Source organism: Diadema setosum, chromosome 6 (assembly GCF_964275005.1).
Source record: "Diadema setosum chromosome 6, eeDiaSeto1, whole genome shotgun sequence".
NCBI lineage: Eukaryota > Metazoa > Echinodermata > Echinoidea > Diadematoida > Diadematidae > Diadema > Diadema setosum.
In genome coordinates this window covers 32,030,481-32,053,913 of record NC_092690.1, presented here as the reverse complement: position 1 = coordinate 32,053,913, position 23,433 = coordinate 32,030,481, and the positions used below count along the sequence as shown (strand labels likewise).

The 23,433-nt window shown below is 38.2% G+C and overlaps 1 protein-coding gene across 1 annotated transcript in view; it reads left to right on the top strand.

The window, feature by feature from the left end:
- LOC140229733 (ATP-binding cassette sub-family C member 10-like) overlaps positions 1-23,433 on the top strand; it is a 65,749-nt gene that overhangs the window by 35,751 nt on the left and 6,565 nt on the right. Inside the window, exons 6-10 of the mRNA XM_072309973.1 lie at positions 5,830-6,014; positions 6,545-6,796; positions 12,983-13,081; positions 16,859-17,048; positions 20,292-20,503. Coding sequence (XP_072166074.1) covers positions 5,830-6,014; positions 6,545-6,796; positions 12,983-13,081; positions 16,859-17,048; positions 20,292-20,503 — 938 coding nt within the window. The remainder of the gene's footprint in view (positions 1-5,829; positions 6,015-6,544; positions 6,797-12,982; positions 13,082-16,858; positions 17,049-20,291; positions 20,504-23,433) is intronic.

Below are 23,433 nucleotides of genomic sequence, written 5' to 3'. Positions count from 1 at the left end.
TTATGCAAATTCCCCAAGAATATGATTTAGGATTAGTATTTTGCAAATGAATTATAAAAAAAATGAATAGATCTATCGCAAGCTCCATCATACATGTAGTCTAACCTTATAGATCTGGTAGAACTCTAACGTTTAAACAGGGGAACTATAGGTTCAAAGATGATATATCTAACAATAATAGATTCTAGTCTAGGCCCTACTTCGACCTGAAGGTATGTCGGTTGGTGCACGGCCCCCTTCTGCCACGGCCACAGTTACACTGTGCAGTGCAACTGTGGCCGTTGGCCCTGCACGGGCACAGTCGCTTCCCCGTCCTGAATTTACACACGCCAGGGCAAGTATGGTTGGACCTACTACTAATCGACCACCTAATGTTTATCTGCTTGATAAGAATATTTAACACTGAAATTCACGTAAAAAAAAAAAAAAAAAAAAAAAAAAAAAACTTGACCTACGTGATTGAGCTATCCAGCTCTATCAAATGCCGTTGTTCCGTTTTCGATTCGAAGTTTCAGTGCAAAAATATCGCCGACGAACTTGCGTGGCCTCGTTTCAGCTCCCCGCGGTAAATCGCGTTATTAGGATCGACCGCTGTTTTTGCATTGACAATGCACGCAAACCGAGTTGTATTGAACACCGTGTTGTACGAAGCTTTTTAGAAGCCTTTTAGAAACTTCTACAGACATTACATTGTGCTGTCATTACGATTCGGTGAAAATATTCATTCGAAATTTTGTCCTTGATTAAAACCATTAATGAACAATGAATTATCGCGTTTTCTCACACCATCCTCAACTACATTCAAAGCCAATCCATTTTTATGTGCTTTGCGCGCAGAGAAGTGCGTACTAAGTGCTCAGTGCGCGAATTATACGCGGTCGGTTTCAATAAGGGCGGTCGATATGTAGTAGGGCTACCATGCAACTTCTACAAGACACACAGGGTCTCCGACCCAATCGTCCGCGTTCAGAATGGACAACTCGGCGGTAATATCCGCTACCCATGACGATGTGTCATCGTCCATGATGGCCACCCTACTTATATATAATCTGATCTGACGATTACAGTGTAGTTAACGAGTGACGACGATCGACGGTGCGATGAAGAGAAGGCGTACACTGTAGTCGTACGAAGTATAGGCAGCTAGCTACTATTTAGCTCATGCGAACATTGCATCACACAGTACATACAGTATACCATACATTCAATTCACATTACACAAAACGTACTCCCCGCGCTCGGATCAATCAAGCGAGCAAATGAGATACTATAGCGCGATACATTGCTTTAGGGATGTCTTGCGCACACACACATTTCGCTTCGTAGCAACTTCGGAAGCGAGTTTACGTGCTGCCGCCCGCGGCTGAAATATGTCCATGTATCCTCGCGACTGGGTGTCTTTAAAGGAGTATATAGATGGAGCAGATTTAAAATCATGATTCAGGGAATTCCAATAATTTGGTCCAGTGTAAATAAGTGTATTCTTTGCTAAAATCGTTCGAAGAAGTGGTAAATGAAACTCGTTAGAACGCCGGGTGGGGTAATTATGGAATGAAACATAGAACCAAAGATAGGTGGGAGTAAATTGTTATCATACATTTACATGAATTGACCTTAGTTAAATAGGAATAATTCGTTGATTTTTAACAGCTTATAACAGTCAAACAATGCATTTGTATGTGAACGTGTAGGAGAATTAGAAATAATACGGAGGGCTTTCTTTTGCAATAATAACACTCTATACAGCAGTGTCTGATGAGTATTGCCCCAAGCTAAAATTCCGTAATTAAGGTAAGGGAGTATCAAAGAGGAGTATAACACTAATAGGGTCTTTTCAGGAATATAGAATTTCAGTCTATTCATAACACCTATATTGCGAGAAATAATTTTGCAGATATGATCAATATGTTTTTTCCAAGAAAGTTCATTATCTACAAAAATACCAAGAAATTTAAAACATGACACACTTTCTAAATTACAATCATTCAGAAATATTTCTGAATTCAAAGAATCAACAGTATTGCTGAAAAGCATATATTTTGTTTTTTGAACATTCAAAGATAACTTGTTAGCTCTGACCCAGTTGGTTACTTTTTTCAATTCCGTATTTACTTGTTGAACAAGAACATCGATATCGTTATGGGCAAGAAAAACACTGGTATCATCAGCAAAATGTATAAAAGAAAGTAGCTCTGAAACAGAGGAGAAATCATTGATATAAATTATGAATAACAGCGGCCCTAAAAGACTTCCCTGTGGAACGCCACACTTGACATCTCTTGTAACTGAATGATTATCTTTGATTGAAACAAACTGTTTTCTGTTAGCTAAATAAGTCTTGAACCACTCCAAGGCCTTCCCGCGTATTCCATAGTGCGATAACTTATAGAGCAAAATGTTATGATTAATCGTATCGAAGGCCTTGGAGAAGTCCAAGAATAATGAGAATGGTTGTCGGTTGCATTAACAACTTTATTAATAAAATGAAGAACTGCGTGGATGGTACTGTGTCTCTCTCGAAAACCAAACTGGCAATTTGTGAATATTTTGTGTACATTAAAAAAATTAATAATTCTGGTGTATATTATTTTTTCTAAAACTTTCGACAATGAAGATAATAAAGAGATTGGACGATAATTGCTGACATCCAGATTATTACCTTTCTTAAATATTGGAATTACTTTAGCCAATTTCATTTCATCAGGAAAAATACCATTAGAAATTGACAGATTAAAAATGTGGACCAAGGGATCTGCAACTGAGGATATGACACCTTTAAGGATACAATTATCTATATCATCATAACCGGAACTTCGTTTGTTTGTTAAAGAGGATACAATGTCGATAATCTCATGTCTATTTGTTGGAGTTAAAAAAATAGAATTTGGGTTATTCTGGCCTAAAAATTCAGTGAAATTCTGTTCTGTAGCCGGAATACCATGAGCAAGCGTTTCACCTATTTTTGAAAAATAAGAATTAAAAATATTTGCAATATCAACAGGGTCATCAATTATTTCATCATCCCACTTTATTTCACTAATTTCTGCTTTTTATTCGGAATATTCATAGCCTGTTCTAAAACTTTCCAGGTATTCTTAATATCAGACTTGTATCTCAACAGCTGCTGAGAATAATACCTTTTCTTTTCCAAACGTAAAATCCTGGTTAATGTGTTTTTATATGATGTATATTTGTTCTTTGTTCGTTCAGTTTTTTCCATTTTGTATTTATAATACAATCGATTTTTTCTGTTTATTGAACGGAGAATTGATTTGGAAATCCATGGTAACCTAGGTGTCTTTTTATAATTCATTTTACTTTTTTTTTTTGCTTTGGAATAATAACATCCAAAAGAAAATTAAACATTTCCATAAAATTATCAAAAGACTCATTAACATCATCACTTTCATACACTCGTGACCAATCAGCATTTTCAAGAGCAGCATCAAAACTGGCTAATTTTTCACATGAAATTTTGCGTTTGAATAAAGGAGATGAAGGTTTTGCGTCATTGACTAAAGTTTTCAAAGTAAAGTGGATCATGATTGGATAATGGTCGGTCACATCTGAAAGAACTATAAAAGATTCGGGAAGGGGTAAGATATTGCAAAACAAATTGTCAATTAAAGTAGCAGAGTGATCCGTGATGCGAGTCGGTTTGGAAATGAGTGGCAGAAATGATGAAGACAAAAGTGTTTCTAGAAACTCGTTGGGGATATGATCATCTCCAGCTTTTAGCAAATCAATATTATAATCACCAAGAAGAAAACAATCCTTATTTCGAAAAACTGGGTTTTTTAACACGTCTGAAAGATAAGTCACAAAATCTATAATATTTGAATTTGGAGGTCTGTATATTATGCCCAATAACACATTCCTACATCCTGGGATATAAATTTCTACAAAAAGAGATTCAACAGTGTTATCCATTCTAGAAATGTCGTTATGAACAATACATTTGTAAATACTTGATACGTAAAATGCCACACCGCCTCCACTTCTGTCCGATCTATTACTGACATACATATTGTATCCGTCAATTGCAAAGGAATCTTCCGTAGTGGAAGTCAACCAGGTTTCGCTAAGTCCAATGACAGAAAGTGATTGGCCAGCATCGGATTCTAATAAAAGCTTTAACTCATTGAAATGCTTATTCAAACTTCTTATGTTTAAATGCAGCAAAGAAAATGTGTCTTTAGAGAAACTAAAATACATATCTTTACATTGATTTACTGTTACGTAATTACATGACATATTCAAATTTAAATCATTAGTTAAATCATAAGGCAGTTCATTTACCGCTGAATTAAGATTATCGGCAACTAAGTTGTCATAAGGAGTTGTTAGAGTAATTGGTGCCTCATCAACTGAGTTGGATTCGGATGTTGTGAGCCTATTACACAATTCAAAAAAAAAATCATCATTTGGCACGGAATAAAAGGGTGCATTTGAGAGATCAGCCATAACAAAAGACGAGATTGCCTAAAATATAGACCTGCATTAACAGTATAGGTGTAATGGGGAAGTGCCAATTTATTATGCAATGGGAGAATAACCAGCAGACGGAATGTGACAAAGCACGGGAAATAATCGATGCACATAGCAATGTGCATGGGTTGCATAAAGACCTGAATAAATAGAGGATCGTTGCGAAGGAAGGGAACTGGGAATAAAAGAATGCAGGATAAGTTGAGATAGAAGGGTCAGTAACGATGAGAGAGAAGAACAAGGAACACACAGTACAGGTGAACGAAGATTCGAGTGTCTCGGTGGGCTTCCGATAAAAAATACAAAGATAAACGTACACAAAAAGTTCGGCGGAGCATAATAGAAGAGAAAGAAATGAGTGTATGAAAACTGAAAAAGCCAGATTTATGGCATAGTGACGTAACAAAAGTAATAAAAACATAGCTATATACACACAAATGACTAATATACACATCGGTAGCAAGTTTACTTCGACTGAAATGGGCAATGGCGTCTTGAAAATCCACATAGGCAATAAAAAAAAAGAAGACAGAAATACTGGTGGTACAGGAATCTTATCATTAGTATATTTCCATAGGATGTGTATCAATGTGCTACCTGTGTACCCTTTCTATACATAAACCTGGACATCGTACATGCTAAATACGAAAGAGTTACATAATTCCAGCTCTATACACTAGTACATTTCTCACAAGGGAAGACTGCGGTTACTCGGGTAAAGGCCATGGTAACCACTCATTGTTGCCATGGTAACCACTCATTTTTGTATCAAAATAAACCATTCAAGCTATGAAGGTCAAATTTGGTGTGTACGATGGTCTTTGAGTGTAGTGATGCTGGGGGAAAGCATGTTTCCATTTGCTGTATTATACTCGTTGTCAACTGAACTAAAATTATTCTTGTTTCCAATTATTCGACAAGTGCACAAACTTGGTATTAATGTCATTGCCATCATGACATCACATACTATAAAGCAACACAAGGGGCGGGTGTATTAATCACCTTCAGCGATAATTCTAGTTGTTGCTTTTTGTCTTTTTTAAGATGCACGGTCACAAATATTATTTGTTTGTGTTTTATATATATAATGGACTTATCGGTTTTTGCAAACAAACCCTTCATATTTATATATATATATATATATATATATATATATATATATATATATATATTTGTGACATACCTTCACATTACATTATGAAATTTTCTTTTTGATGTGATTTCATATAACCAAAGGCATTCCAAACCTTTGATTTAAAGAATAGAAAAGAGCCTGCTACATTTATTTTCTGCAAACCAGTCCATAATCACTGGTGAATTTTTACCGTACATCAGAAGAAGGCCTTGCTGAAGGTGAATGCCTGAAGATTGCAGGAGGAAACTTCCACTGGGAGCGGCCAAAGCGGGCCAAGGAGAGGACTAATGACGACAGCAATAGCACACAGGACAAGGCTTCTGGTGTAAACGACTCAGACGTTAAAGGAGGGAATCACAGGTTGGAAGACATTGATCTAAACATTGACAAGGTATGACCCAGGACCGCTATCATATAAGGGTGTGCAATTATTCTAGAAATGCCAGATTTGAATTTACCGTGGCAGCAGTAGGCAAATACTCAATCAGCTGCGTGAGCATTTAAGCCCTTTTCATGGCAACTACAATCATAGATGTTTACAGTCGTTGCAACCATCTTTGTGAAATGTCCCAAGAAATCGACTGAATACGTACATGGTATGATTTGCAGAGTCTATTTACTGACGTCATCTCTGTTGTGATTGGTTTGTATGTTGCTTGGTTTATCACCACAATATGGATAGATACCTGGTACTGACTTCATATAAAGGTCTTGATACGGGCAATTTAGTGTTAGAAATTCTTTGTGCAAGTATCACATGTGAACAGTGTCGGTTCAAGAGAGAATTGGAAGTAATTATCACTGCGACCTCCATAGTAGTTTCTTATTTGTAGGAATTGACATCAGCACTTTTTTAAAGACTGTAATTTGTCATCGGAAATTCTAATTTCTAACATCTGTGCTTTTTCGTGCATCCTAAAGGGTCAGTTTGTTGGCATCGTGGGTGAGATTGGGTCAGGCAAGAGCTCCCTCTTTGCTGCTATCACGGCTGACATGGTGAAGGAGGGCGGCAGCATTGCAGTGGCGCACCTCGACCAGGGCTTTGGTCTGGCCACCCAGGAACCCTGGTTACAGCAGGCAACACTGAGAGAAAACATTCTCTTTGGGAAAGCCTTTAACGCCCAGTGGTACGACCGTGTCATTGAGGCCTGTGCCCTAACGGATGACCTCAAAGTGAGTCTAAGAGAACACTCATCTAAGTGTGCTCGGTACAATGAAAACCATGACACGCCAATCACTTCAGATCATTTCATGTTATTTCAATTTATTTCTATCACTGATTTATTGACTAGGTTAGAATTAGGAATTGGTAGGCCTTTATTTAGGCCCCATCATGAAGGTCAAAGCGTATAATTAGTGTTCCGATGCCTGAATGAAAATGAATTAAATTGAGGCGGGGACACATGAAGAGTTTGTTCGAAAAAAAAAAAAAATGTTCAATTCTTTCAAATCATGATTTTTCGTTACACTCTGTTGGCGTAGAACACCAAAAAAATCATATATGAATGTCGGTTACCTGCGTAAGAGAAGGTTTAACTTTTAGAAATCTACACAAAGGGAAAATGTTGAAATTTTGTACCCTTGAATGTGTTTTGCGGCAAAAGCCAATACGTCCACTTCTCGTTTTGTTGCAAAAGCCGATAAGTCCACCGCTCGCAGTATAAAGCAGGTGCGTTGCCAGTCTTCTCAAGTTTTTAGCAATGCTCATCAAGATTAGCGCACACACATTGGTTTTAGGATGGAGATGTGCAAGATATTTTATTCTTGTCGAATGTATTGGAAATTGCGTTGCCATGGTGACGGCATACAATGGTCATATATCACTGAATGGCTTTTTGTAATCGAAGTAATTCCGCATTTTTTTTTGAGCAATGATCATGAAATTTGGCGCGGACATTGGCCTCTGATAAATGTATAGTCACATTCTTTCATGGCTCAAAAACTGCGTTGCCATGATAACAGCATATTACAGCGATTGATCGGGAAAATATTAGGGATCAAAAAAGTTCATCACTTTTCATCATCACTTTTCAAGCAAATGCTTACGAAGCTTGGTACACAAATATTAGTGTCGGGATGAAGATGTGCAAGACATTCTTTTTCGAATGTGCTGGAAACTGCGTTGCCATAATAACAACACATTATGGTATTAATATGTAAACGGCATGTTATGACAATAAATCGGCAAAATATTTTTCCTCATTTTATAAAGCAAAATGGTCACGAACTTTGGTACACACACATTGGGGTGGTCAATGGTGGTGGTGAAGACGTTTTTTGAGTGTGTTGGAAACTGCGTTGCTATGACAACCAAATATCATGAAAATAAATCAGGACAAACTATTTTGATCAAAGTTCTTCCTCATGCTTTGTAGCAGTGTTCATACAATTCGGCAGACATGCTGTTCTTTGGAACAAGGAAAGCAGGACACCACGTTTCGAATGTGTGGAAAGTGCGTTGCCGTAGCAACGGTATATTTTATTTCTTGCGCTCCCGTTTTCGTCCCGGGTTGGACAGTGATTACAGTGATTACAGTGATTACAGTGATTTTTATTTCTTGAACGACCCCTTCAGGGGCATGGAAGAAATACAAATGAGTATTTTACAAATGTGTACTTTACAGCAAATATAAAAATACATAAGAAAGAAGAAGAAGAAGAAAAAAATATATATATACATGTATAAATATAAGCTCTAACAGCAAGCAAGTAAAGGCAAGAATTGTTTGAAATTAAATACATGTATACGGACTAATAACTAAACATAATCTTTAAAAAAAAATGAAGTCTTAGCTACCATGTATGTACATAAGTTTACAATAAAAAAGGAAAATTACTTGAACTTTGACATGATGATTTTACAAAATTTTGAAAGATTCTTTAGTTGCTTGATAGACTTAACATTAAATAACTGATTTAACTTGACGACATTAGGCCTGAGGTAGTAGAAACGCTTAACATACTTCCTACGCTCGTCAATGAAAAACGGGCATACCAGAACATAATGAAATTCATCACCCTGTACTTCAAGGCTACACAACGAACATTTTTCAAGAGGAAGATCAGACGAATAACGACATTTGGAAACTGGCAGATTATGATTACCACATCGAAATTTGCATAAAGATATCCTATCTCCTACCTCCAAATCTAACAGATATTTTTCTAAACCGGCTTCCTGTTTCAAAATTCTGTAATTGAAACATAAACGATTTCTATTAACTTCCTCATTCCAGTTTTGATAATCTATATCATGTAATCTACGTTCCACTGACGACTTAACCCAATTCAAATTTAAAGAAATGTCTTCATCCCACAGGTTTGACATTCCACAATTGTCTAAAATACTTTTAATTTTTAAGATCCATCTGGAATGGAAATCACAGTTTTCATGAAGTTTTCGTAACAAATTGTAAACGGTATAAGAAAGTTTAGATTTGTTGCCTTGGCTAATCTTTGCCCAAAAATTAACCATACGCAACTCCACCTTATTTGCGAGAGCAAATCTACCAACTTCGCCGTACACCGTGCATTTGGCAGTGCCACGATTTAATGTAAGCAAGCTTTTAAGAAATTTCCTATGAAATATCTCAATACAATCTAGCTTCTGAAAACCCCACACTTCACTACCATACAATAAAATCGGAACAACAAGCTGGTCAAAAAACTCACACTGAATATCTACAGGTAGACACAATTTCTTCGCCTTGCTAATTAGAGCAAACAGAGCTCTTCTTGCCTGATTAACCTGTTTATCAATTGCTTTATTAAAGGAACCATTATAATTAAAAGTAGTTCCGAGATATATATAATCATCAACAACATTAAGGAAACTATCACCAAAATTAAATTTCGGTATCTGCGCACTTTTCCACGAGAAAATATTACAATCTTTGTTTTCCTTGTGTTAACAGACAATTTCCAAAGCTCACAATACTGGTGTACAGTAGATAAAGCATTCTGCAATTCGTTAGCAGATTCGGCCATAACTATTGTATCGTCAGCATAAAGTAGCACATAGAGACGTAAAAATACTTCAATGTCATCAGTACTGAGATTTTTCCTAATCTCAGAAGCACACATATCAAGACCCTTATAATGCCTACTAACATAATATTCAAAATCATTCAAATACATTGCAAACAGTAAGGGAGACAAATTTTCACCCTGCCTCACTCCTATATTACAAGCAAAAGAATTGGACAAAGTATAACCCAGCTTTATACAAGATTTTGCATTCAAATACATATTATAAACAACCCAAATGATGTTACCATTAATACCATTAGAGACAAGTTTATACCACAGAGACGACCTGACAATTAAATCAAAAGCTTTCCGATAATCTATAAACGCACAATAAATTCTCTTACCACGATGCAAATACAAGTCAATAAGACCATGTAATGTGAAGATATGATCCATTGTGCTATAGCTTCCTCTGAATCCAGCTTGTTCTTCACCAATAATCCCAGCACAGTTCAAAAATTCAGTAAGTCTTGTATTAATGCATGAGGTAAACAATTCCCCTAGACAACTTAAGAGTTAATACCCCTATAATTATCTGGGTCATCCATCGAACCTTTGTTTTTATACAAGGGCTTGATCATACCTATACACCATAAAGAGGGAACTAAACCAGATGACAAAACAAAATTAAACAGTTTCACTATAAGAGATATCATTACATCAGGACAATTTTTCAAATATTCATTCAAAATGTTGTCTATTCCACATGCCTTATTAGTACGCAAATTCCCTATCATATTCATATCATAACTTCTTCTTTAGTAAACTCCTTATTGATATACTCATTGGTTGAATTATTAAAAGTCGTCGGATCAAATTCGACTTCAATTTCAGCATTTGGGTCTTCAGGCTTGGTACTCAATTTCTCAAAATGCCTCAAAAACACATCCAGGGAAACACTGCCAGATTTATCAGCAGAGTTACTAGCTTCATTTAGAACCTTCCAGTACTCCTTGGGTCTACTGTTTTTCAAATTACGCATACTTGAATGCAAATCCTTGTAATAATTTCTATAACACGTCCTTAAATATCTCTTATACTCTCTTGCTTTAATCTTTAAAGGATGTGTACAGTTCTGGTTGAGGTGAGGATTTAGCTTTTAACGTTTTGCGAGATATTCAGAAACCAGTCTATGAGATGTCAAAGAGCATGCAGTTCTAAGGGGTATCAAAAGTTTATTCGATGAAAATCGGTTTTGAAATGGCCGAGATATCCAAAAACAAGGTGAAACAAAGAGATCATAATAAAGTCGTGGCATGTCGCCTTTTATTATTAGCACTTTTGGGGATATCTAAGCCATTTGAAAACCAATTTTCATCAAATAAATGTTGAATCCTTCTTAAAATTACATGCTCTTTCATATTTCATAAGAGGCTTTTCATTATCTCACTAAGGAATGCTCAAAACATGAATCCCCACCTCAACCAGTACTGTACAGTCCCTTTAACTCATTTTGAGCTTCAACGGTATTTATCTTTTTCAATCGTAGCTTGACCTTAAGATATTCCTTCCTCCTTAATTCACAAGACTTATTGAACCATGGCTTACTCGTTTTAGTACGGGGTCTTGTAGGATTACGAGTGACACGCACACGTACATCTTTGCACATTCCAAGAGATCTGGCAGTATCAATATACAGACTGTTAATATCATCAACAATACAGTCCAAATCTGCCTGAGTAACAGCAGTAACATTTAGATTATCAAGCCTTTCCTCAATACCATCAATAATATTAACATTAAACGCATTTTTATAATCACCTCTTAAATCATTGTTCCACATAGCTTTAAGAGGAACAAATGAAACATTTGAATCAGACACATGTGACATTCCCTCTTTTGACATACTAACAATAGAGGCAAGTGTAAAAAAAAAAAAAAAAAAAAAAAAAAAAACTGGGTATAGCCTCTAGAAGCTCACTGTCGACATCTACGATTATTTACATCAGCACGCAGTACACGCGTAGCAGCGACGATGGCGCAGCAGCCTGCATGCTTTACCCATAGCGGTATCCGTATCGTGAGTGTATGTAGTCCTACATAGTCAGGGGTGGCGCAGCCGTGAGGGCCGTGGGGGCTCGGGCCCCCACACTTTGTGTGCACCATACAAAGGAATAGATAACGTGTCATCACTTTGGGCCCCCACACTTTTTTCAACCCGGAAGTACGTAAGTAGCACTAAAATAGAAATAGATAGAGATCTTGAAGTATGCGGCGGTAAGGTTAAGTGTTTTCTCTGTAGACCTTTTTTTTATAACACCCGGAAATAGGGGGGGGGGGGAGAATGAGCTGAGGACCATTTTTCTTTTTTTTTTTTTGCTGGTCAGCTGAAGAAACCCGGAAGTGGACGGGGAGAGATGAGTTGAGGACCTTTTTTTTGCTTGTTAGCTCATGAAACCCGGAAGTGGGCCCCCACACTTTTGAAAACACTGCGCCGGCCCTGTAGTTACTGTACAGCATGCATAACACAGCATAATCAATGAAGTCACCTGACACATGTACGACATGCTGATTGGTTAATCAGGATTTATCTGCTTTTGCAACAAAAGGAGAAGTGGACTTATCGGTTTTTATTGCAAAACCCTAAATTCACACTGAAATAGTCCGAGTTATATTGCGTTTTGTTATTTAACTGATTATATCTTTAGATTGGTCCAACAATTCCTTAAATCAGTTTCAGTTTCAGTTTAGTTTATTTTGCACCAAGCATTAAAAATATACAGAGCATACAATAAAACATGAAAATACAAAATGAGATACAAAAAGAGAAAAATCCATGGGACATACAACATACAATTGAAAATAATGTGGCATTATGACTACATACAATGACAATGCCATTAGTGGGGGAAGCAGCAAGAAAGAAAAAAGCCCTTGTCAGTATCTGACCCATCTGATGTAACATACATACCTTTGACAGATAAAAAAAAAAAAAAAAATGTCAGTTGAGTTGACAAAACAAAACAAGTCAAAACAATGTAATCATTACAAAACAAAACTACGGAGGTATGGACGATGACAACACAGAAAACAGCAACAACAACATACGCCTTGAATTTGCTTAAGAAGAATAAGCCACACTATATGTCGATTGATTTTCATGAAAAATGGACTTATCGGTTTTTGCGAACAAACTCTTCATATTCTGTTATAGATAGAACATTTGGAATGATATTAACTAATTGCTCATCATTACCTCATCTATAAAAATATGGGGATTATAAATGGCCGAGCGGGATGATTACATAATTGTCAAGAGGATATTTGTATAACTGCTGTAGTAATAGTTGTGTACTTCATCGAGATGATCCTTTCCACGATGTGTCACAGATATTGCCCTCTGGAGACGAGACAGAGATAGGAGAAAGCGGGGCCACACTCAGCGGAGGTCAGAAGGCGAGAGTGGCCCTAGCAAGGGCGGTCTATCAGGTAAATGCTCCATCATAATGCTCACGGGAGTAGAGGGCAGATTACAAAACACACCCTCAGCCCCGTAATTTGGTATGTTATACCATTGATTGTATTAAGATTAGGTTGCCCTCCCATGGTCATGTCAGGATGAAACATTTCTTTAAAATCTCAGGTCAGATATCAACAGCAACAATTTTATTTCATGAGTTTCTGCAGGAACTCACAACGAGAGCCCACTCAACACGTGCTCAGTAACATCGCTTTTTCACACGTTAAAGGGTGTGTATACATGTAGTTCTGATCGAGGTGAGGATTTAGCTTTTAATGTCTTGTGAGATATTCAGAAACCACTGTACGAGATGTCAAAGAGCATGCAATTCTATAAAGGGTCTCAAAAGTTTATTTGATGAAAATCGGGTTTGAAATGGCTGAGATATCCAAAAAACAAGGTGAAACAAAGAGATCAGAAAGGTGTGGCCTGTCGCCTTTTATTATCATCACTATTTGGATATCTAAGCCATTTGAAAACCAATTTTCATCAAATAAACATTGAATCCTTCTCAAAATTACTTGCTCTTTCATATTTCATAAGAGGTTTCTCATTATCTCACTTAGGAATGTTCAAAACATGAATCCCCACCTCAACCAGTACTGTGCAGTCCCTTTAAGAGAGGGAATAAGTTCCCTCTTGCAGTCATAGAAGTTCTACCGTCCCAGTCTACTCTATTGAGCTTTCCAGACGATCACATACTGCAACGATCACGTTTCTCCCATGTTGTACAGTACTATACAGTTCTTGATTGAAAAAGTTGAAAAGTTGCAATACATTTGTCACTTATCTCCGTTTCGGGTACTTTTTGGTAACCAAAATATTGACCTTTTACATGAATTCATCTAAAATACAATAATGATCATATGTTTCATATTCAGTTTGAAGATTAACATCCGGAATAATTGCTTTCTTAGAACGTAGACTTTCCTTCACAAGGGCAAAGATAGCCAAGAATATAATTATAACTTTGACCCTTTTTGGCCCTTGCCACCCCAAATTTACATAAGTGATCATTATGCAGGATCATTTCTGTAAATGGATAATCATCTGGGACAGTCCGAAAGCAAGGAAAAAAATGAAACCGATTAATACAGCACTCTTCAGCACAACCGCACGACACTCCTCCGATAACTAATGGGGGTAATAACAATGTGACTGAGCTTGCACCCAATCTTAACTACATAGCTTGTTGAACAAACGTATTGTCATTAACATTTATTTGCTCCATCTTGCTACATTAGTGAAAATAAGGACAGTCTGCTCTGGTGAAACAGCATTACAGTCCAACCCATGGCATTTACAAACAGTGTGAAAAAAAAAGAAGTGCTGGCACTGAACAGAGCATGAAAGTGTCATATTTGAATTCAACCAATAAGATGGTAAAAAATGCATGCATTCATGTTTTATTAATGTACAATGTATAGACTTTGCAAACATTCAACAGCGATTATAATCTCAAAATGACTATTGTGTGGGTTAGCACTATATTGCACCGACCCCCTCAGTTGATGCCCCATCTCCCATCTCCAAGTTTTGAACATGTCCAGCACTTCTGTAGCGACAGCATGGTGGTTCTAGAGCGTATGATAATCGGCCAGTAAGCATATTAAAAGCGGGTAGTTTGTAGCTGCAACGTGGTAGCAACGCGCACAAGGTAACTCAAGCGCATTGTAAAGCCCCGGTCACACAGCACTCCACGTCTAAATCACTAACAAAAAGTTATGAAAATCTGGTTGACGCGGTCGTAAGTGGTAATTTTTTGGCCAATTTTGGTTTGGCCGTGCTTTGTACGGGGTATGGTCGTTGGCGGCTGTTCCACTGCTGAAGCACTGCTTATACACGGCTAACCACGTCCAGTCACGTGTATGTACGCGGAAAAATTCATTTGTCAGTGATAAGCCGTTAAACCCACGCTATTTCCCGTGATACCAACGCGTAGCGCGCGTGAGATGACCATGCTCTGCCCGTGACAGACCGCTAAACTTTCGCGTCTTACTCACGTCTTACCGCGTCTCCCGAAGTTTTAATCACTGCTGGAACACGGATTATCACGTGAGTTTCACGTGTGTTGCACGTCTTTACCACGTGTGCCGTCCGTGGTTGTCCGCGGAATAAAATTTTGAGCAGTTCAAAACGTTTTACTACGTCCGACGCCGTTCCGATTTTTCCCCGCGTCCTGCCACGTCTATAAATCGACCCTAGCTCGTCTTAAATTCGACATCAACGCGAACAACATTGTCTGCTTTACGGGAGACCACTTTATGACGTGTTTTGGCCGTGATTAAGCCGTAAAGTGCTGTGTGACCGGGCTTTAAGCGCCCCATCGCCCATGGAAATGTCCACTTTTACAGTACCTGTATTACATACCAGGAACCGACTATGAACAAAAGAAATTATTGAACCAGGCCAGGGAGGTGAAAATGGAGAAAAGCGTTTGAAATTGAGTATATAAATATAAGAACGACCCAAGTCCATGGAAGACCATTTCGAGTAAACTTAAAAAAACTTCATATCTTTTTATTTGTCCAATAATATTCTATTTAACTGTGATGGGAAGGCAACATTGTATATACAAATTAGAACATATAGTATTATGACAATTAACATTTACATTAATTGTGGAGAGGCCATTTTGTGTGATGGACTTGGGTCGTTCTTTGATTCATATACACGATATTCTGCTAGAGAGATGAGAGAAGGACGAGAGAGGGCGCTATAATATGAATGTAAGAATGACCCACGTCCTTCATTCTTGCATTCATATAAGATTTAACTCATTTATTTCAGGCACTTCCAGGGGTAATTAGGATTTATCAATTATACACAAGATGAGTCCATGCATAAGCTACAATTTCCCATGTCAAACTGAATTTGGCCAAATATTGGACTAGGGTCGTTCTTATATTCAGGTCTTCAATTCTTTTCCCCACGTACACGCAGTATGAAACTTTACTTCTTATTTCTTTTTTTCATTTACAACAGTTACTCAATGCAAGTAGTTTAACTTGAAAGCATTTCATTATCTTCAAAAACTTCGCCATTCGCCCAAAACGATGTGTACTTTGCTCGTAGGCCTGTTTTGTAGTATACAGGTGTATTCACATTTAACCCTTTGATGGATGACTTAACAAACATTGCGATTTCACACCGGGTTCTAACAGGTGTAGCTGTAGAATACCAAGATTTAGGAGTGAAAGCATATTCTGGACATCCATGTTCGTTTGACACTGACATCTGACTGAAAAATTTCAATCATGTATCCCAACTTATACCCTGATCGCTTGAGATCGTAGCATTGCTCCGGCTTTACCGTATCACAGTCGCTCTGATCGTATCACCGTTTTGACGAGGTCTTAACTCATTAAAGACGAGCTGTTTTGGCCTTAATTGCATTTTTCATAGACACCTTCCCGAGAATTCCCAGGACTAGTCTTCAATGTGTTAATAAGCCTACGAATATCGCAATACGATCGGTTCAACCGTAGCGTGTCGCGTCGGCCTAGAAAAGCGGCAACAACGTGACAGAGTCCCACCGTCGTCATGGCTCTATCGCCTTCAGGTTGAGCGTAGAGAAACAGTAGTATGAAATTATCTTGCAGGCCAAAAAATGGAGATGGAGAGCGACTGTGCGCTATTTGTGAATTTGTCACAGGTCACCATGGTCATCACGATCGTTTTCCTAGTTAGATGGGGTTATAAAAGTATTACATGATGTATTCCGACGTGTGTCTGGCCAAATCCAGGACAGCGACATCTACCTCCTTGACGATCCTCTGGCCGCCGTGGACGTCCACGTCGGGCAGCACATCTTCTCCAAGTGTATCATGGGACTTCTGCGACACAAGACCCGCATTCTCTGCACCCACCACACCAAGTACCTCACTGAGGCGGATATGGTGGTGGTCATGGATGGCTGCAAGGTCACTAATATTGGTGAGTGTGACGCACCGTCAAAATGAGTGAGATACGTCAAACAATGATGGATTGGCCCTGTCTGTCCAAATGGGGACGAGTATGGCCATTAATTTTTGACATGAATATCCGAGACAACTCCGTAGCAGAACCTAATGTGATTTTGCCTAATAACATCAAAATTTGATAATGATTATGAGCAATCAGGTGGAGTGGATTGGATTGGAAAATTTATCAGCAACCTTATAAACGGATGCACCCCACCGTGAAGAGACCTGACACCCACGAGTCATACAGCCCACGATTCACACAGCTCACAATTCATACAACCTACTAGTTATACACCCCACGAGTTCGATATCAAGAAAAATGGCCCAGAAGTTGTACAGCCCATTAGGTCGACACTTAACCATAAAAAGGCTCCCGAAACCGACATTACGCAAACAAAGCTCACGAAGACCGACACTACAGAAAAGAGGCTCACAAGACCGACACTAGGCAAAAAAAAAAAAAAAAAAAAAAAAAAAAAAAGAGAGAGACCCACAGGATGAACACCGCCATGTGTAGACCACTTGACTATAGGTGTCGAGATAATGGCATAAGGAAGATATGAGAAATGCAAAAGGAGAGTTGCTAGGGTGTTGCCCGCCGATTTGCCCTCCCTCACCTCCTGGTTCAAGATCCTTAATTGTGTTTGCCTGCGTGTTTGTGAAAAAAAAAGACCGAAAAACAAAAAGGGGAAGAACTTCAATCCTGTTCATCTTCTAGCTAGAAATCAGAAAAGCCTATTAAAGTTGTACTATCAAAGATCTTAAATTATACCACGGGTATTATATAATACACACACACACACACACACACATATATATTAGATATATATACATAAATACATATATATATTTATTTATTTATATATACATATATATATATATAAGAGTATCTGAATATAAGAACGACCCAAGTCCATGGAAGACCATTTCGAGTAAACTTAAAAAAAAAACTTCATATCTTTTTTCTTTGTCCAATAATATTTCTATCTAAATGTGATGGGAAGGTAACATTGTATATACAGATTAGAACATATATTATTATTATGACAATTAACATTTACAGTAATTGTGGAGAGGCCATTTTGTGTGATGGACTTCGGTCGTTCTTTGAATCATATACATGATATTCTGCTATAGAGATGAGAGAGGGATGAGAGAGGGCGCAATAATATGAATGTAAGAATAACCCAAGTCCTTCATTCTTACATTCATATTAGATTTAACTCATTCATTTCAGGCACTTCCGGGGTAATTAGGATTTATCATTTATATACAAGATGAGTCCGTGCATACGGTACAATTTCTAATGTCAAACTGAATTTGGCCAAAATTGGACTTGGGTCGTTCTTATATGCAGGTCTTCATAGTATATAATATATATACATATATTGGGTTGGGGGAAGGGGCGGAGGTCCCATGAAGAAGTTATTTTATCTGAAAAAAAAAAAAAATCAGTAATAATGTCGTGACAGAACTGACCATAAAAGTTACGCATATAGAAAACCATGTTTAATGCCGTTGATATTTAGATGGTCATGCTTGATTAGTTACAATCTCTCGCTCGATAACAGGTTGCGTGTCGAAATTGCACACGCCAGTACATAATTTTATTTTCATTGAAGACTCTGTCGAGGTATACATGTTTGTCATTGACATGTTGATGGCGCTGCTCATCATGTCGATATCGTGAGCCTTCTTTGCGTAGTGTCAGTCTCGTGAGTCTTCTTTGCCTAGTGTCGATCTCATCGGTTTTCTTTACCTAGTGTTGGTCTCGTGAACCTTTTCTGTGTAGTGTCGAACTCATGGACTGTATGATTCATGGGTCGTATAACTAGTGGGCTGTATGACTCAGGAACCTATTTGTTACTGTAAAACATGATATATTCGCGGCATAGATTTTCGCGAATTGGAGCCGACAGCCTTTTCCGTGGCATGAAATTTTCGCGAAATATGCCACTGGCGTTCAATGCACATAGTGTAAACATGGACTTTCGCGTGCATTTTAATTTCGCGAATCTTGGCGCTCGCGAAATTCGCGAAATTAAAGTGCACGCGAAAATTCCTCGTTTTACAGTATATCGGTCTCGTGGACTGTTTAACTCGGGGCTAATGATATCGTGGAATAACCCCTCATAATTATATTCGGTAATACTGTTATTCATTGTCTCTTTTTTATTATGTTTGGTGGGACTAATTGTGCACAGTCTTCTTGGAGACACACTACGTGATTATACGGTAATGTGTAGATCAAATAGGAAACATGATAAAGAAATAATTGTACAGGTGAGCCGATATGTAGACCTTAAAGTGCGCATGTGGTCTCAACCCGCTTGGTCCAATTTCCAGAACTGTCTTTATTTGGGCTAAATAATTCTGGTTCTCCTTTCTTAATTTCCAGAAGGTCTGCTTCCTGGATTGAGAGAGAGAAAACATACAGATCTTTAAAAAAAAATGGGAGAAGGAAGTATTGCGGTTTCTTGCACAGGAAAACAAAGAGAGAACAGAAGGAGTGTGCTCTGATATGATACCTCTCTATCACTGCACGCATGGTGAAACTTGTTTTGGCTGAAATTGCGATTCTGGTTGAATAGAAGGGTCTCCAGCACAATTTTGCAGATACAAACCTGTCACATTCAACTACATTTGTCTTCTTAAATCAAGGAAAACCTGCAGTGTCATTTTTCGTATTCGTAATTTTAATTTGGAATTAGTAAAGAGAGAAATCTTTAATGTTTCCCTAATGTTTTCCTTTTCTTCTACACATGTATGCATAGTATTTTTTTAATGCTGTTCATAGTTACTGACATTTGTACAATTTCATCTTTAGCAAGCTACATTTTAATATCAACCTACTCTTTCATTTGTTTTATCCTGGTGCTCATGTGATTTTTTTTTTTTTTTTTTTTTTGATCATTCGCATAGTACCATGCCATGTACGGATACATTGGATACAGATGTTTTTCACTTTTTTTTTTCTCTCTTTTTTTTTCTGGTTTCCGTTAAGGTGTTCTTCACAAATTATGGGGCATGGTTAGATGAGAGTAGCATTCATACCAAACAGTTCACGTAGTTTGTCGTAGAACAGGTTGTGGACAAAACGAAGTTAAGCCACGTGGAGTTCGACTATTGATATTTGTTGAGTAGACAAAGTGGTTTTGACCAAGCGAGAGTAACCTGTACACTTATTCTAAGTTACTGCCGCTCTCTATCATAGGTCCACCTGGCAGTGTTCTCAGCCGGTCTCAAAACACTACCGACCTCCAATTCAAGGAATCGGAAACCACGAACAGTAATGGGGACAGGTCTGCCGGGGCAGGCGACCAGGAAAAGAAGAGCAGCGGCAAACTGGTGGAGGAGGAACAGAAGGGACAGGGTGTTGTGAAGTTTGACGTCTACAAGATGTATTTGAAGGCTGTTGGCAGCAAAGTAGTGCTGACTTTGTTCGCTCTGTTTCTTTCAGTAAAAGGTGTGTCCAGTTCTGTACATTGCTTCCGATTTAGTTCTGCAGTGGCCATGGTGATGGTGATTTACATCACCTCTTAATATAATAGTTACCTCAAAGTGATATCATTCAAGTGTATCACCTGCTGCATTAAAATATCTTCACTTGTGTGTGTTTATTGAATGTCGGAAATCACCTTTTTGAATTTCCCTGCAAGTGTGCAGTCTGGATTTAAAACCCACCCATAGTGGAGATTCTGTTCGTACGTTGTAGGAACAATCGACTTTTGCACTGGAATAGATGCATATGGGTAAGAAATGCGTGAAATTATGCTGTGATACCACGATTTCAGTTTAAATGCAAATTACTGGATTACCCAAAACAGTTAGCCGGAAGTACGACAATCTCAGAGCTTAGCCGATCATGGTCCTACGTAATGTTCTATATTCAATTACATCGATTACATATTCTATCACTATACAGTATGCTTAGCGCAGCATGAATTGCGCACGAAGCAGCTTGCTGTGAAATATACAGACGTCTCGCCGGGATTTCTGCAAACGCCGGGAAATGTACAAATCTCGAAAATTGCATCAACGGGAAGTGTACAAACGCCTCGCCGAGAAATTTAAGGATTTTCGAGAAACCTGGGATTCTTTATGGTGAAAGGATCGTGATTTCTTTAAATGAGCCCGGCCAAGGGGGGTGGGGAAATTGATAAAATCTCATTTTGTTGAAAGGGGCAGTGAGGCCAAGAGATTATTTAAGATCATTCTAGAACGAAGTGATAGGGATAATGCAGTGCTATAAATAAAGTACATTTATGACGCAGTTTCAGTTTGTTTTGACTCGGGGGGGGGGGTGGGGGGGAGGGATAGGGAGAAGGCAGATTTGTTTCACATTTTCAACTTCATCTTGTAAACTCTGACAGATTTTCACCAGACATGGCAGGTATCCCTAAGTAGAGTTTCATTTTGTTTGAAGGGGCACCTAGTCAATTTGGGGGGGGGGGGACGGATGTTAATGGGTGCGATGCAAAGACCTCAATTCAAGGGTAATTAAAGCAAAAACGATTTTCTCTGAACCAGAAGTGATAAAGATAATAAAGTGTTCTAATAGAAATGATATTTATGAATTTAGTTTTAAGCTTCTTATGACGATGAGGGGGTGCCCATGGGGGGAGTGGATGTGGAGGAGATGCAGAATTGTCACATTTTCAGCATCTTCTTGAAAAATCCATCACAGATCTCCGCGAAAGTGTGTCAGGTAGCATCCATAGGGTCATTGAATCCTACTTTCAAGTGGCACCAAATCAGGGTGGGGGGGGGGGGGGGGGAGGGGGTAATGCCCCAATTAAAGAGATGTTTAAAGACAATTAAAAAAAAATTCCAGAACCAAAGTGGTAGAGCTAATGCAGTGATATACATGCAGTAGAAAGTAGGCCTGCATACATGAATGAAAACGAAATTGTTCATTTTTACTGCATCTTCTTGAAAAATCTGTGGCAGATGTTTACCAAACGTGCATGTAGCAGCCCAAGGACAATAGAATCCTAGTTTGTTTGAAGGGGTACCTGGACGATGGGGCAGGTCTGTGTGGGGTGCAGTGGGGCAAAGGTCTAAAATTGAAGAATTGTTTCGATAAAAAACTTCTCTAGAACCAGAAGTGATGTATTCTATTCATTTATTTTCATTATTTTTTTTCCAAAAGAACATAACGCAGAATAAATCAGGGATTATATCACAAACGTATACATTCGAGTTTGCAAAGGATAGATAATACAAATGAAGATGTATATGCATGCGTACTAGCAAAAACGAAGAGTTTGTTCTCAAAATCGATAAGTACATTTTTCATGAAAATCAATCGACATAATTATTGTGATTTAAGGAATTGTGGGACCAATCAGAAGATATAATCAGTTTATAACAAAACGCAATATAACTCGACTATTTCAGTCTAAGATCAATGTTTGCGGCAAAAACCGATAAGTTCACTTCTCGTTTTGTTGCAAAAGCCGATAAGTCCACATTAACCAATCAGCATGTCGTGTATGTATCAGGTGATTCCATTGATTATGCGGTTTCATGCATGCTGTACAGTAACTACTTTGTATGTAGGACTACATACACCCACGATATACGGACTCCGCTACAAGCATGCAGGCTGCAGCGCCAGCTTTGCGGCTACTGCGTGCTGACTTTAATAATCGTGTACGACAGTGAGCTTCAAGAGGCTACCCAGTTATCGTCAACCGGGGACGAAAACGGGAGCGCACGAAATGAAATATATACTGTGGCTATGGCAACGCAGTTTCCACACATTCGAAACATGGTGTCCTGCGCACTTCCCTTGTTCCAAAGAACAGCATGTGTGCCGAATTTGCACGAGCATTACTACAAAACATGAGGAAGTACTTTGATCCAAATGTTTTGTCCTGATTTATTTCATATTTGGTTTGCCATAACAACGCAGTTTCAAACACCTTAAAAAAAGGTCTTCACCACCACCGTTGACCACACCAATGTGTGTGTACCAAAGTTCGTAAGCATTTGCTTGAGAAAATGAGGAAATTCTGCGATCCACAATATTTTCCCGATTTATTTTCATACTATACCGTTTACATCATGGTGTGTTGTTATCATGAAAACGCAGTTTCCAACACATCGAAAAAAATGTCTTGCACATTTTCATCTCGACACTAACATTTGCATTTTGCTTGAAAATGAGGAACTTTTTTTCGATCCCTAGTATTTTCCTGATCAATCGCCGTAATATGCTGTTAACCATGGCAACGCAGTTTTTGAGCCATGAAAGAATAAGACTTGTGCATTTACCGAGTTCAGGCAGGGAGGTGGCCAGGAAGAGAGGCAATGTGCGCGCCAAATTTCATGATCATTGCTCGAAAAATGCG